Source organism: Clupea harengus, chromosome 15, assembly GCF_900700415.2.
Source record: "Clupea harengus chromosome 15, Ch_v2.0.2, whole genome shotgun sequence".
In the NCBI taxonomy this organism is placed as follows: Eukaryota; Metazoa; Chordata; class Actinopteri; order Clupeiformes; family Clupeidae; genus Clupea; species Clupea harengus.
Window position 1 is genome coordinate 24,964,924 of NC_045166.1, and position 12,845 is coordinate 24,977,768.

The 12,845-nt window shown below is 42.7% G+C and overlaps 1 protein-coding gene across 1 annotated transcript in view; it reads right to left on the reverse strand.

The window, feature by feature from the left end:
• Window positions 1–1,367: 1,367 nt before the first annotated feature.
• enpp1 (ectonucleotide pyrophosphatase/phosphodiesterase 1) overlaps window positions 1,368–12,845 on the reverse strand; it is a 37,999-nt gene continuing 26,521 nt past the window's right edge. The window contains exons 17-25 of the mRNA XM_031581484.2: window positions 12,502–12,589; window positions 11,621–11,805; window positions 9,499–9,535; window positions 9,241–9,395; window positions 7,107–7,233; window positions 6,501–6,575; window positions 3,862–3,994; window positions 3,587–3,731; window positions 1,368–2,260 (exon numbers count right to left, since the gene is read on the reverse strand). Coding sequence (XP_031437344.1) covers window positions 2,108–2,260; window positions 3,587–3,731; window positions 3,862–3,994; window positions 6,501–6,575; window positions 7,107–7,233; window positions 9,241–9,395; window positions 9,499–9,535; window positions 11,621–11,805; window positions 12,502–12,589 — 1,098 coding nt within the window. The 3' untranslated portion in view covers window positions 1,368–2,107. The remainder of the gene's footprint in view (window positions 2,261–3,586; window positions 3,732–3,861; window positions 3,995–6,500; window positions 6,576–7,106; window positions 7,234–9,240; window positions 9,396–9,498; window positions 9,536–11,620; window positions 11,806–12,501; window positions 12,590–12,845) is intronic.

A 12,845-nucleotide genomic window follows, 5' to 3' on the forward strand; every position in this document is an offset into this window, starting at 1 on the left:
CTGGCCTCACACACAAATGACTGACATCAAGTTAAAAATGCTGCCAAGATTCCTTACTAAAAAAAAAAATTCTGTCAAAAATTCTGCCCAAAAGTGGCTGTGGTTTCTTGGAGGGATGCTGCTATTAAAAATCACTTGCTGTTTCACAAACAGAAAGAGAGCTGCGCCCAGAATGAGTTAATTTGAGCCCTTTTTTCATTCCAGCATTTGTACATCTCAACTCCGTCACTACAGGACATGAGACAGTGTGTACTACTCTTTGGCCGCACTGGCAGGTAAACCTCCATTTTGGTCCACCGCTGTTTCCTTGTGATATGTCAAATGTACAATAAAGCCTTAAAAAAAAAAAATCCTGACTATGAAAAAAATGACTGAAGAGTGAGTGTCTCGGTCCACAGCGATGGGTTTTCTAGAACGTCTTCAGGGAAGTCTTGAGCTGTAAGGTCTTGTCTATTTCTAGCTGGTCGTGGTAAAAGCTCAGCCCCGTCAGGAGTTCCACATCTCGGACTCTCGCCACATGGAGCTTGGCCCACTCTTCCACCCGATGGAAGTCATTTTTGCTCTGAAACCAGAAGCCAGAGGACGGATGAGAGATGATTAGCTCAGTTCTTCCACAATGCAGAAAGGAAATTGATTTTTTTTTGTTGACGCTTTAACCCAAAGCCACTGTACCCCAGATGTGTGTTTGTTTGACGCTTTAACCCAAAGCCACTGTACCCCAGATGTGTGTTTGTTTGACGCTTTACCCCAAAGCCACTGTACCCCAGATGTGTGTTTGTTTGACGCTTTACCCCAAAGCCACTGTACCCCAGATGTGTGCTTGTGACTGACAAAGAGAGGGGAGGTGATTTCTATCCGTGTTCAAAGTTTAAACAGCAAAGCAATTCTTCCTCTAGCTAATAAAAGCTAATGAAACGCTGAATAGGCAGAGAGGTTTGTGCCATATTTGTTATTAATCAGTGGATGTCTCTGTAGACACAGATCAATAAGCTCAGGCAGAAGCAGTCTTACAGTGATGATAAATCCATCCTGTCCCCTAGTGGTTGAACACTAAAATAGCAACGTTTTCCTCAATAGGAGAGTCAGAAGTGCAACCAGAATGCCCCATATCTTAAATCCTTTTACTCACTTACTACATATGGAAAATGGCTTTATGATAGATCAAACTTTTGATTGAGAAACCCAGACTCACTGAGAACTGGTTACACAAAATTAAGACCAAATCATGCCGTAAAATGAACTCTACTACTGAACATGGTCCTGATGACATAAATATGATGACATAAATTACAGTCACGCAATTTAGCCATGACACCAGTGTTTTTTTTTTTTGTCAAACTGGTACAAACATTACACAAGCACATTTGTGGAGGCGGTAACCATTATCAAATAGTTTACTTATACTTTGACAAAAGTTCACAATTACAAGAAAATAACAAATATAAAAACATCAAAATAAACAAAATAGACCTCTCCATTGACCATTCAACAAACAAATCATAAATATACACAACAAAAACAAACAGACAAAATAAACAAACAAATTGAAACACAAAGGCCTTCTCACAACATTGGGCAAATAGCAGCCCCAGAATGGTGTGTGTGTATATGTGTGCTGGCTTCCTGTTATTGTCTTGTTATTCACTTATTTATTTTTTTATTTTTTTTATACTTGCTGTGGCTATCCACAGCTCCCGACTGGCCTCACACACAAATTACTGACATCAAGTTAAAAATGCTGCCAAGATTCCTTACTAAAAAAAAAAATTCTGTCAAAAATTCTGCCCAAAAGTGGCTGTGGTTTCTTGGAGGGATGCTGCTATTAAAAATCACTCGCTGTTTCACAAACAGAAAGAGAGCTGCGCCCAGAATGAGTTAATTTGAGCCCTTTTTTTCATTCCAGCATTTGTACATCTCAACTCGCTCACTACGGGACATGAGACAGTGTGTACTACTCTTTGGCCGCACTGGCAGGTAAACCTCCATTTTGGTTCACCGCTGTTTCCTTGTGATATGTCAAATGTACAATAAAGCCTTTAAAAAAAAAATCCTGACTATGAAAAAAATGACTGAAGAGTGAGTGTCTCGGTCCACAGCGATGGGTTTTCTAGAACGTCTTCAGGGAAGTCTTGAGCTGTAAGGTCTTGTCTATTTCTAGCTGGTCGTGGTAAAAGCTCAGCCCCGTCAGGAGTTCCACATCTCGGACTCTCGCCACATGGAGCTTGGCCCATTCTTCCACCCAATGGAAGTCATTTTTGCTCTGAAACCAGAGGACAGATGAGAGATTAGCTCAGTTCTTCCACAATGCAGAAAGGAAATTGATTTTTTTTTGTTGACGCTTTAACCCAAAGCCACTGTACCCCAGATGTGTGTTTGTTTGACGCTTTACCCCAAAGCCACTGTACCCCAGATGTGTGCTTGTGACTGACAAAGAGAGGGGAGGTGATTTCTATCCGTGTTCAAAGTTTAAACAGCAAAGCAATTCTTCCTCTAGCTAATAAAAGCTAATGAAACGCTGAATATTATTACATTCTACATGCTTCTGTTCATTTTCAGAGGAGTGTAGCCTGACAGCTGCATGCTAAAGCCGGACAGCTCATCAACCCTCCTCTGGTTTGTATACTTCCCATACCGAGAGGTTTGTGCCATATTTGTTATTAATCAGTGGATGTCTCTGTAGACACAGATCAATACGTTCAGGCAGAAGCAGTCTTACAGTGATGATAAATCCATCCTGTCCCCTAGTGGTTGAACACTAAAATAGCAACGTTTCTTTTTCCTCAATAGGAGAGTCAGAAGTGCCACCAGAATGCCCCATATCTTAAATCCTTTTACTCACTTACTACATATGGAAAATGGCTTTATGATAGATCAAACTTTTGATTGAGAAACCCAGACTCACTGAGAACTGGTGACACAAATTAAGACCAAATCATGTCGTATAATGAACATGTTCCTGATGACATATACATGATGACAGAAATTACAGTCACGCAATTTAGCCATGACACCAGTGTTGTTGTTTTTTTGTCCAACTGGTACAAACATTACAAAAGCACATTCCCATGTAACTACACTCTTATCTCTTCAGATCAGCTATGCTCACAGAGCCATACAGAAGCACGACTGGAAAAGAGAAAGAAAGGTTTAAACTTTTGTTTTTGCTGTTTTTTCACCAGGATTAATAGTAGTGTTCCAGTGATGTTTCAGTATGTAGTGGACCAGTGGACAGTTCCAGTCTTTATTAAAACATTTGAATTTGAGATTTCCCAAGTAACTCTACGGAATTCTACGTGAATCGCTTTGTATGTCAGCCTGAGCTACAGGACAATATAAATATGTATTGATTACATTTACATTTAGTCATTTAGCAGACGCTTTTGTCCAAAGCGACGTACAAGGGAGAGAACAGTCAAGCTAAGAGCAATTGATGCTGCTACTGTGCACTGCAAGGCATTTACTTCACGGACAGCAACTTCTGCCTTTTCGCCCTGATCCTGTGACCCATGACCTTTAGCATCATACTAGGCCAGCTGAGCCACAGACCTACAGTTGATATGGGATCGAGGAAGTGATCCCCACTTACCGAGCACATCTCCTGCCTGTCCGGCCTGTGAGGTAGGATGAAAGCCACCGCGTCCAGCGGCCCTTCACATTCGTGGGGGGAGAGGGAGGAGTTTTTACAGCCTGTCAGGATCACGAAGAAATGAGTGGGCACTGGAGCGTCATTCCTGAAGCGGACGGAGAGAATTATTTGTGATTAATTTGTAGGGATTAAACAAATGCAAACAGGTATGCTTAGTATAACACAGACTAGGTGAGCCCTATGCCTGCAAGCAATTTGCAAAATGGAAAACTTACAGTGCCTGCTTCGTCTGATCATCATAGTTGCCGTCGAAGTTTACGTCAAAGATAGGGCCACTGATGACATTGACTCCATTCATCTGTTTTGAGTATTTCATGACCACGATTTTGTGGAAATGCTCCCAAACATCTACCAAAACACAGTCAAAACATTTGTGTGAGTGTCATAGCAACACTCCAAAACAGCACATCACTACCCTGTAACAGACAGACAAAGCCATTTAAAATACAGTGAATCATCAATGTAGGTTCATACACTAACAATGTACACTAAAAATAGCTTATGTTTATGCAATGGTAAATCGTTATGGACAAAAAGCAAAGATCTGGCAAATGTTTTGTCATCTAACTCCTGATGTTGTGCTACCATTATTTACCACTGGAGGGCAGAGTCAGTCTTGTCAAGGAATTCCCTTCACTTCACTTCCCATCACACTGCATGACTGGTGAATTCATCTTTATAAGAGATTACAGCGCTCCACTGACACTAAAACTTTTACACTTTAGATAGTCCACCACAAGCAAAGTAGATATGCAGTAACAGTAACCCAATGAGCACACTGTATACCAACTAAGCTGTTTTGTATGCATCATGCATATATCATATGATGTTTGTATATATATATATATATATACTGTATATTATGTACACCAAATGCATGCTGTGTACAACACTTGTTTTGTTTCCCTTCCCCTTCTGCCACACAACCCTCCCCCATCCCCCCTTCCTATCTCCTCCCCGCCGACCTTAAGCAGATAGGTCCCCCCCCCCCTTATATGCCGTGGTTCTGCTTAAGGTTCCTTCCTGATTAACAGAGAGTTTTTCCTTGCCCCTGTTGCCATTGTGCTTGCTCTAAGGGGGTCCAGGCTCTGGGCTCTGTAAAGCGCCTTGAGACAATTTTTATTGTTCTGGCGCTATATAAATAAAACTGAATTGAATTGAAATTGAATTGATACGCTGCCTCTGTCCAAGACCAAATCCAGGGAAGTTGGATTGAAATGACATTTCTACATACATGACAGAGCAAGACATGCCACTGCACAACGTTTGTTAAGAGCAGAAGCTGGTGCTATCAATGTGAAGGAAGCTTGATTTCCTGTTTCACTTCCTTTTGAGTAAACGTTCATATCAAAACCCTGCATTTTTAAACTTCAACAACTACAAAACAATGCTCCCACACACTCAGTAGCCTGTTGAGAAAGTCCCCCATCTGTCTGAGATTCAGATCTCAATTCTGTGGTCTTGACCGCGACAAGTTAGAATACTGTAAGTATTGACTATAAACAATAAACAAATCACCTTGATCACCCTGATGCAGCATTTCAACAGCATTTATGTCAGAGAAAACCATCGTCTCCTAGACCTGACATTTCACGGCTGCACGAGGAACAGGGAGCTCATGGCTGGAAACACTAACGCTGGAATGTTGATACAGCTGCCCTTTTTGTACCTCCCTTGTGTGAAGCGAGCAGCAATGAGTGGCAACAAGAAAGGTCGGGGGGGCTGCAACAGGAATCAAAGCCCTTGTGTGAGGTTCAGACCAGCGCAAACACTGCACATTAGCATCTCGGGGGTCAGGAGCTGACCCCGGAGAGACTCTACTGTAAAAGAACCCACAACCCTCCAGAGCAAACAACGAGTAGGCCACGCATTGTTTTGGTTGTGAAGTGGCTTGCCAAATATGGTGGGTCGTATGAGGATACATAGCAGAATACACAGTACACTGTAGAATACTGTAGAAGAAAAGAAGATAGGAAAAAAAACAAGAAGAAGAAAAGATAGCAACCATGGCGACAGTTGGCCCGTGCCGTTCGCCACAAAACAATACTGTGGCACGTTCTGCATCGTAACATAAACAATAGGTGACAGCTAAGTAAGGAAGCGCGTGTGCTCAAATTATACATTTTAAGCATGGGTCAAGTTGTTGTCCTTGGAAGCATTATAGTATACAGGTTCCAGCTGTAGCCTACAAAAGCGCTGAGTAACAGCGTGGTTTAGCAGCGAAGCCTTGGAATCAGTGGGGAATTCCCTCCGTAGGCTAATGGAATACATGCTACCGTCTGGATTAACTGCGTGGTTTATGTCTGTTATCACACCCAGTAAATATGTCAGCAAATATTAGTGACTATCCAAGTAATTTGTGACTGCACTGAATGTGTGACTTATTAGGTCACGTGTTGTGTGGCTTGTACATGCAACTATGTAGAAAGAGATTGTGTCTTATGAAAAGATTTGACCTCTCCCAACTCTGAACTCATCACCTATCACCTTTAACAAATATTCCTATCTCGGGGGGCACTGTGGCGCAAGCAGTAGCCCCGACCACATTCGGGCTTGACGCCCATGGAGGACACGGGTTCGAATCCGGCCCGATGTCATTTCTCCTGTCCACTCCCCAGCTCTTCTCCCTCTCATTTCCTGTCCCACTCTTCACTGCACTATCAATTAAAGGCACAAAAAACCCAAAAATAAATCTTAAAAAAAAAAAAAAATATTCCTATCTCTTCTGTGATCCCACTGTATGATTATGGTGAGTCTATACTGTGTGATTCCACTCACTGATTATGCTCTGCTATATCATATTTTATGTATTACGAACAGAACTTCATTGCTAAAGGTGTGTCTGGTGTCTTACCTAAGAACACGGGGAACATGGGGGCCATGTTGCTGGTGAGTAGTGAGTCCCACTCATTGTCTTTTGAACTCAGATCTGTGAGGAAATGGAAAAACAAAAACAAAAGGGCCTGTTTTAGTTGTGCTGACCGCCCACCGAGAAAATGACCAAGCGCTTCTCAGGTCTGGGTCCAATGACAACAATCAACACTACTTGTACAGGTTGCATGCAGTGATTAGAGGAGATGGTGGAGAACTGGCAAGGTTGCAAAGCTAACAGCATGTATTCAATAATGCACACCCTGCCGCTTAATTGCAAAAACTGCTGAATTGTATAATACTGCATTATACCGTCCTCTTGTTGTGCAAGATGTACCTTTTTGTCTGTGAGATCCCCACCCCACTTAATAGACAACACAAGACAACATAGACAAGATACTTGAACTTTTACCAAAAAGCCAAATACTCATTGCTGTGACCACACCATCTCTTAGACAATACAAAGCAGCCAATACCAGGGACTTAATAAAGTGACAGAGATGTGCTGGTGTCTGGGGTGCGGTGGGGCGTTTCCTGTGTTTATGGGTGTGGTGGAAGGAGAAGGAGCCGTGTCGGGAGCAGGACATACTGGGGGGGTGCAGGAGGCCAAAGGTCATGTTGGGGTCGCCTCTGTAGGAGGCGCAGCTCTGGCTCATGCTGGGGGACACTCGCACGTCGGCACGCACACAATCTTGGCTCGCGTCTCCAAAAGTGTCCTGTGGGAAAGGGGCGAGGAGAGGGTTTTGAACCTAACCATACACAAACACACATGAGAGATGCACACACACACACACACACACACACACACACACACACACAAACACACACATGCACGAACACCTCATTCAGAGGGCATACACATCTGTCTTTGAAGTTCAAAGGAGTGGAGAGAGATGCGCGCACACACACACACACACACACACACACACACACACACACACACACACACACACACACACACACACACACACACACACACACACACACACTTCCACTTCCACCCCACCAACTTCCACCCATGAAATCCCAGAGTTACAGAGTTAGCTTTTAGGAGGGTCACACTATTGGACCAGACTGAGAGACAGAGCATTGTCCTCGACAGCAGATCTGTCCATGAAGTAGTGTGGATCCAAGTCAGGGCCCATAGCCACCAAGCAAAGGCCAAACGTAGCTCCTAACTTACCGATTTAGGAGAAACTCCTCACGATAATGATAGTGACAGTCCTAACTTTGGGACACCTACTTTTTTTTTTTGACTAAGAGGAATTCTCGAAGAGTAAAAAAGCCCCTAAAGCGCTAAAAGTAGAACGGAAAATGGCAGTTTATATCATTCCATGCATGAGACTTGACGTCTTTTACTAAAAGGAAGAACTCCTAAGCTAAGACAACGTTTTTGGTTGGTCTCACCAGCTTTGTGAATATGATTTAGGTGAAAAACTTGAGTTAGGAACTTTAAGTCTGACTTAAGTAGTAGGCCTACTTAGTGGTCGGATAAAATGCTTTGTGAATAAGGGCCCTGATCAGGACCGAACTCACAGTCACACAGCCAAATGCTAAGGGAATAGGAGACTGATTAAAGGATTTTTTTTGTGTAATGGCCTCAGCAAATAAAACCTTTGTAAATAATTCAGACTCAGCACCTTTAAACGAGAGAATCAAAGAGAATAAGCAGAGGGCCGAGGCAGAGATGGACAGATAATACAAGACAGGGAGAGCAAAAATAGAAAAGTGCAAAAGATACTGTACAAGAAGAAAGAAGAGAGAGGACTGAGAGTTGACAGAGGGGAGGGAAACAAGTGAGTGAGAGGAGAAGAAAAATGTTCTTGGGGTGCGTTTGTGCTCCAATTTATGTTGAGGCTCCACCACAAACTGAGAAGCAAAAACACCAGCAGTGAGAGCCAGCGCGAGGGGAAGATATACGACCCAGCACAAGCCTTAACTCAGCTCCCGCTCTTATCTCCTAACCCCATACCACAGAGAGAGAGAGAGAGAGAGAGAGAGAGAGAGAGAGAGAGAGAGAGATGGAGATGGAGAGAGAGAGAGCTAAGGGAAGATATACGACCCAGCACAAGCCTTAACTCAGCTCCCGCTCTTATCTCCTAACCCCATACCACAGAGAGAGAGAGAGAGAGAGAGAGAGAGAGAGAGAGAGAGAGAGAGAGAGAGATGGAGATGGAGAGAGAGAGAGAGCTAAGGAGAGGAGAGAGGGAGATAACTTAAAGGAGGAGGGAGGAAGAGGCAGAAAAAGAAAGGTAGGAGGAAGGGAGAGAGAGAGAGAGAGAGAGAGAGAACAAGAGGAGGGAAGCAGAAAGGGGAGCAAGAAGGCGGAAAGACAATGGAAATTAGAAGGGAAGAGCAGCCTATTCCAATTACATTTACATTTAGCAGACGCTTTTATCCAAAGCGACTTACAAGGATGTATACACATTTTACATTTACACTGATGGCACACTGCCCATCAGGAGCAATTAAGGGCTCAGTGTCTTGCTCAAGGACGCTTCGACAGGGAGTCGAACTAGCAACCTTCTGATTACTAAACGACTTCTCTACCTACTGTACCACTATTCCAATCAGATTTATATCTGTGAGCCACAAATGCGTTCAGATTCATTTGCAAAGGAGGAAGAGGGGAATTTAACGGACTACATCCTTTGATCACTCCATGTAGTTTTAATACACACAGAATTCTGATGAGCGCACACGTGCGCCCCCCACACACTCACCCCTGTATTCAGTGTGTAAGCGACCCACAGAGGCATGCGAATGTCCTTGCTGAACCCAGTGATGTAGTCGGAGTGGAGGAGCACACAGTAGTCCACATTCTCCTGTAGAACTCTGGGAATCCCGTACGGCAGATGAACTGGCTTGACTGTTGGATCTACGTTTGTTGAATGAAGAAACATAACCAGTTATTTGATAGACAGGTTTGATAGACACCTCTCTTTTCTCCCTGCCAAAAGCAAAAAAAGAGTGCCCCGTACCTGAATGCTGCATGAGTTCTGTGTTGAGATCCTGCACCTACAATAGAGGTTGGAAAAGGCATTAGAGACTTTTGCTCAGATCAGGTTTATAGCTTTCACCAGTTTACCTAATAGAAACAGGACTGGGCATGACAAACAGATGTTTCTTCTTCCTTCTGCTTCTACACTCAGCGCAGGAAACATCCACACCCCCACCCAAGCCTGTTAGGGCGTGAGTTCACTGGGCACGACACTGGTAATCTGAGCGTGCTGTTATGCAAGAGTACTGCTGGCCCTGTGAAAAAACACAAAAGAACTTCTCCAACACCAGTGCTGCACAGGCCATTCTGAAGAAACCAACAAATGAGTCATGTCCTTTCCTCACACTGCTGGGATCCAGTGCAGTCATTTATGCTACCATATGACCATGTGTTCGCTTCCATGTTCTTTCTCATGTACACCTTGGGGCAGTTACAGTATGTATGCACATGTCAAGGTCAACATGAACATATGGTGCAGCACAAGGCCCCTGACTGGTCTCACCAACATGGAGATCCCAGAAAGTAAAGCAGTGTACTAGCACTATACTCTTTTAAAAATACATGCTGTATGGTCAACAATAGGTAATATGTGATAATAATAACAATTCATTATATTTAGTAGAGTGATGGTGTGATTTATTCGCCAATTGGGAACCCCACCAACTCATCTACTTAATGTCTGCTCAAGCTGTAATAGTGAGTTTTTTTAATATTGGCATTTTACCTCTTCATTTTGATGAAGGACCTGTATCACAATACACAATAGTGTCAGAAGTGGGATCGTTCCACAAGCCGTTTTGAGGAAACGCATTTTTCAAAGAAACATTGACGTGAAGAGCTGGCTCAAGTGCTTAAAGTACAGCAGTGTGTAGTCAAGTGGGAACTACAAATATGCAACCTCCGCTGGATTAGACTTTAAAAATGATAAACTTGAGGCAAGTCGGTCTCAGCTGGTATAGTCAGCGTTTCCCCTTGTTTGTGTTTAAGTGCAGATGTGATTCAGTTGCTAACTGATGACCCCATTCATTATAGACCAGGAGATAAGACCTAGAGGGAGGCTCTTGTCAATGCCATGCATGCGTTACTAAATATGGAATACGTGAATATGGATCTGTCCTCATACACACCTCATATCACCTATAACTTAAACATTAACATAACCGCTCTGTAATTATCTGGAACTAAACTACTACAAAACTGTACAAGTACAACTGCCGAGCAGATTTTTTTTAAATAGCCCAGAGGTTTGAGCGGTGAGGCTGTGGCTTGGGGGTTTCCAGTTTGAATTGAGATGGGAAAAAGATGGAGGGGGCGAGTGAGCGAGCATATCCCCATCCGCCAATAAGCCCCTCACAACGCAAACAGTGACCCACAGTACCAGGATTTTACAGCCCTGTTTCGAAGGCTGAGCTGTGTATACATACAAAAAAAAGAATCTGGCTATAAAGAGCATACTAGAAAATAATTCAATCTAGCTTTATGGATCACACTTTTTAACTTCACCAAATCAAAAAAATTGTGTTTTCAATGAAAACATTTCTCACAGTCAAAGTAGGTGCACCACAACCTAGACACAAAATGTCACAGACAACAGACTGTGAATAGCCCCCACACAGACAGAAACAGAGTGCCTACCCCTTAATCAAGTCAAGCTCAAATCCTTATAATAATATATAATATAATAATATTGTGCAATAAATTCCCCTGAGATGTTCATGGCAAAAGACCCACACTGGAACATTGAAGAATGATCTACATATAGACCTTGTAGTAATATTTACTGTATGTTTGATATGTATGATGCTTGGATTTAGCATCTAAACATGGCGATAGGTACATTCAAATGTTTGTTGTCTCAAGACTAGTGTAATCTTCATGTTAGAGTTGTTTATGGTAAATGTCAACAGCGCTAGATCCCTCCATTCCTACAGTAGCCCACCCCTCTGCTCTATATCATTACTTTAGTTATGTCGATCACTTCACTTTCTACTGTATGTGACTCAGTCTATAAGATAGATCTCTGGATTCTGACCCCAGGCATGTCTGTCATGTCCCTGAGTAATGTCATGTCCCTGAGTCATGTCCCTGATGTCCTAGCATACCTGTGCTTCAGTGAGAGAAGGACAGGTGCATCCCAGGTCATCGGCGGGAATGGAGGTGGTTGCGGTGCAGGACGAGGCAGAGGACATCTCTGCGGGGTAGGCTGGGACGTGCCGAGGCCTCTTCAAAAGATGATTCAGGCTTCCGTGGGTCCCATTGTTGGGAGCAGGCTTTATGTCCATCAAGTCTGTGACAACAACCCATCATCATGAAACTACGAGGTCCATATTTGAGTATTTTTATTCTATGAGAACAAGTGTTCGATCAGAGCTACCCAAATGAATAACAACAACAAGTTTTGACTAAATAAATACACCAGAGCTCAGTCTTCATTCCAACTCATTGCCTTTCACAGATTTAATCAGTTGACTTTGAAAACTGAAATGAGTCCTGGAGATCCAGGTTCTCACTTGTCCAAACAAAAGATACAGTAGCGTTTATTAATATGAAAGGCAGGAATGCTTTCTTTAGCTAATCATCCAACAATTAATTTATATGGGAGTGGCAAAGAACCAGGCTATTTAGACCTTATGGTAATGACTAGTTGCCTACAAATGCAGTCAGCAGCACACAGCTGTTGGTAGGTCTTCCATTGTGTTCCATAGGAACCTACTGAAGCCTCTGCACCTGGTTTCTAGAGGTGTATTTCTGCCTTAAGTCTGGTTTCATTACAGTGATGAGAAATGGATCAAGTTCCACATTTTACTTTCAATTCTGTTTCTATTTATATATATCTTAATACAAATATAATATATATTTTTTAAACATTTTTTAAAACAGAAAGCCTCAGGGTCCACAAAACTATCTGCTTATAACTAGCTCACTACATCAGCAAAGTCTACTTTTGTGACATAAATCTTTGTGGTAAAGGGACGACACTCACCACACATTAGGTTGTACACTTCAATGTTTTCAAAAGGGGGGACAGTGGTCTTATGCTTCAGTCCAGGGCCATGACCTATAAATATAGCCTGCAATACAAGCAAACAAACAAATAATGAAATAAACAACCATCATTTGATTTATACAAATGCAACTGACTTCAAATGGACCAGACCCACCCCATACTGAGTGGGATTCACCCACAGGGTTGACTCTGATGGCTGTTTGAACTGTGGCAAGGCTTAAAGTCAAATACAGCCTTTATGAGGTTATGTTTATGAGTGCTTCATCCTCCCTAGACAAATTGAACAGAATACATTTCCCTGTATTTAATAATTCCACTTC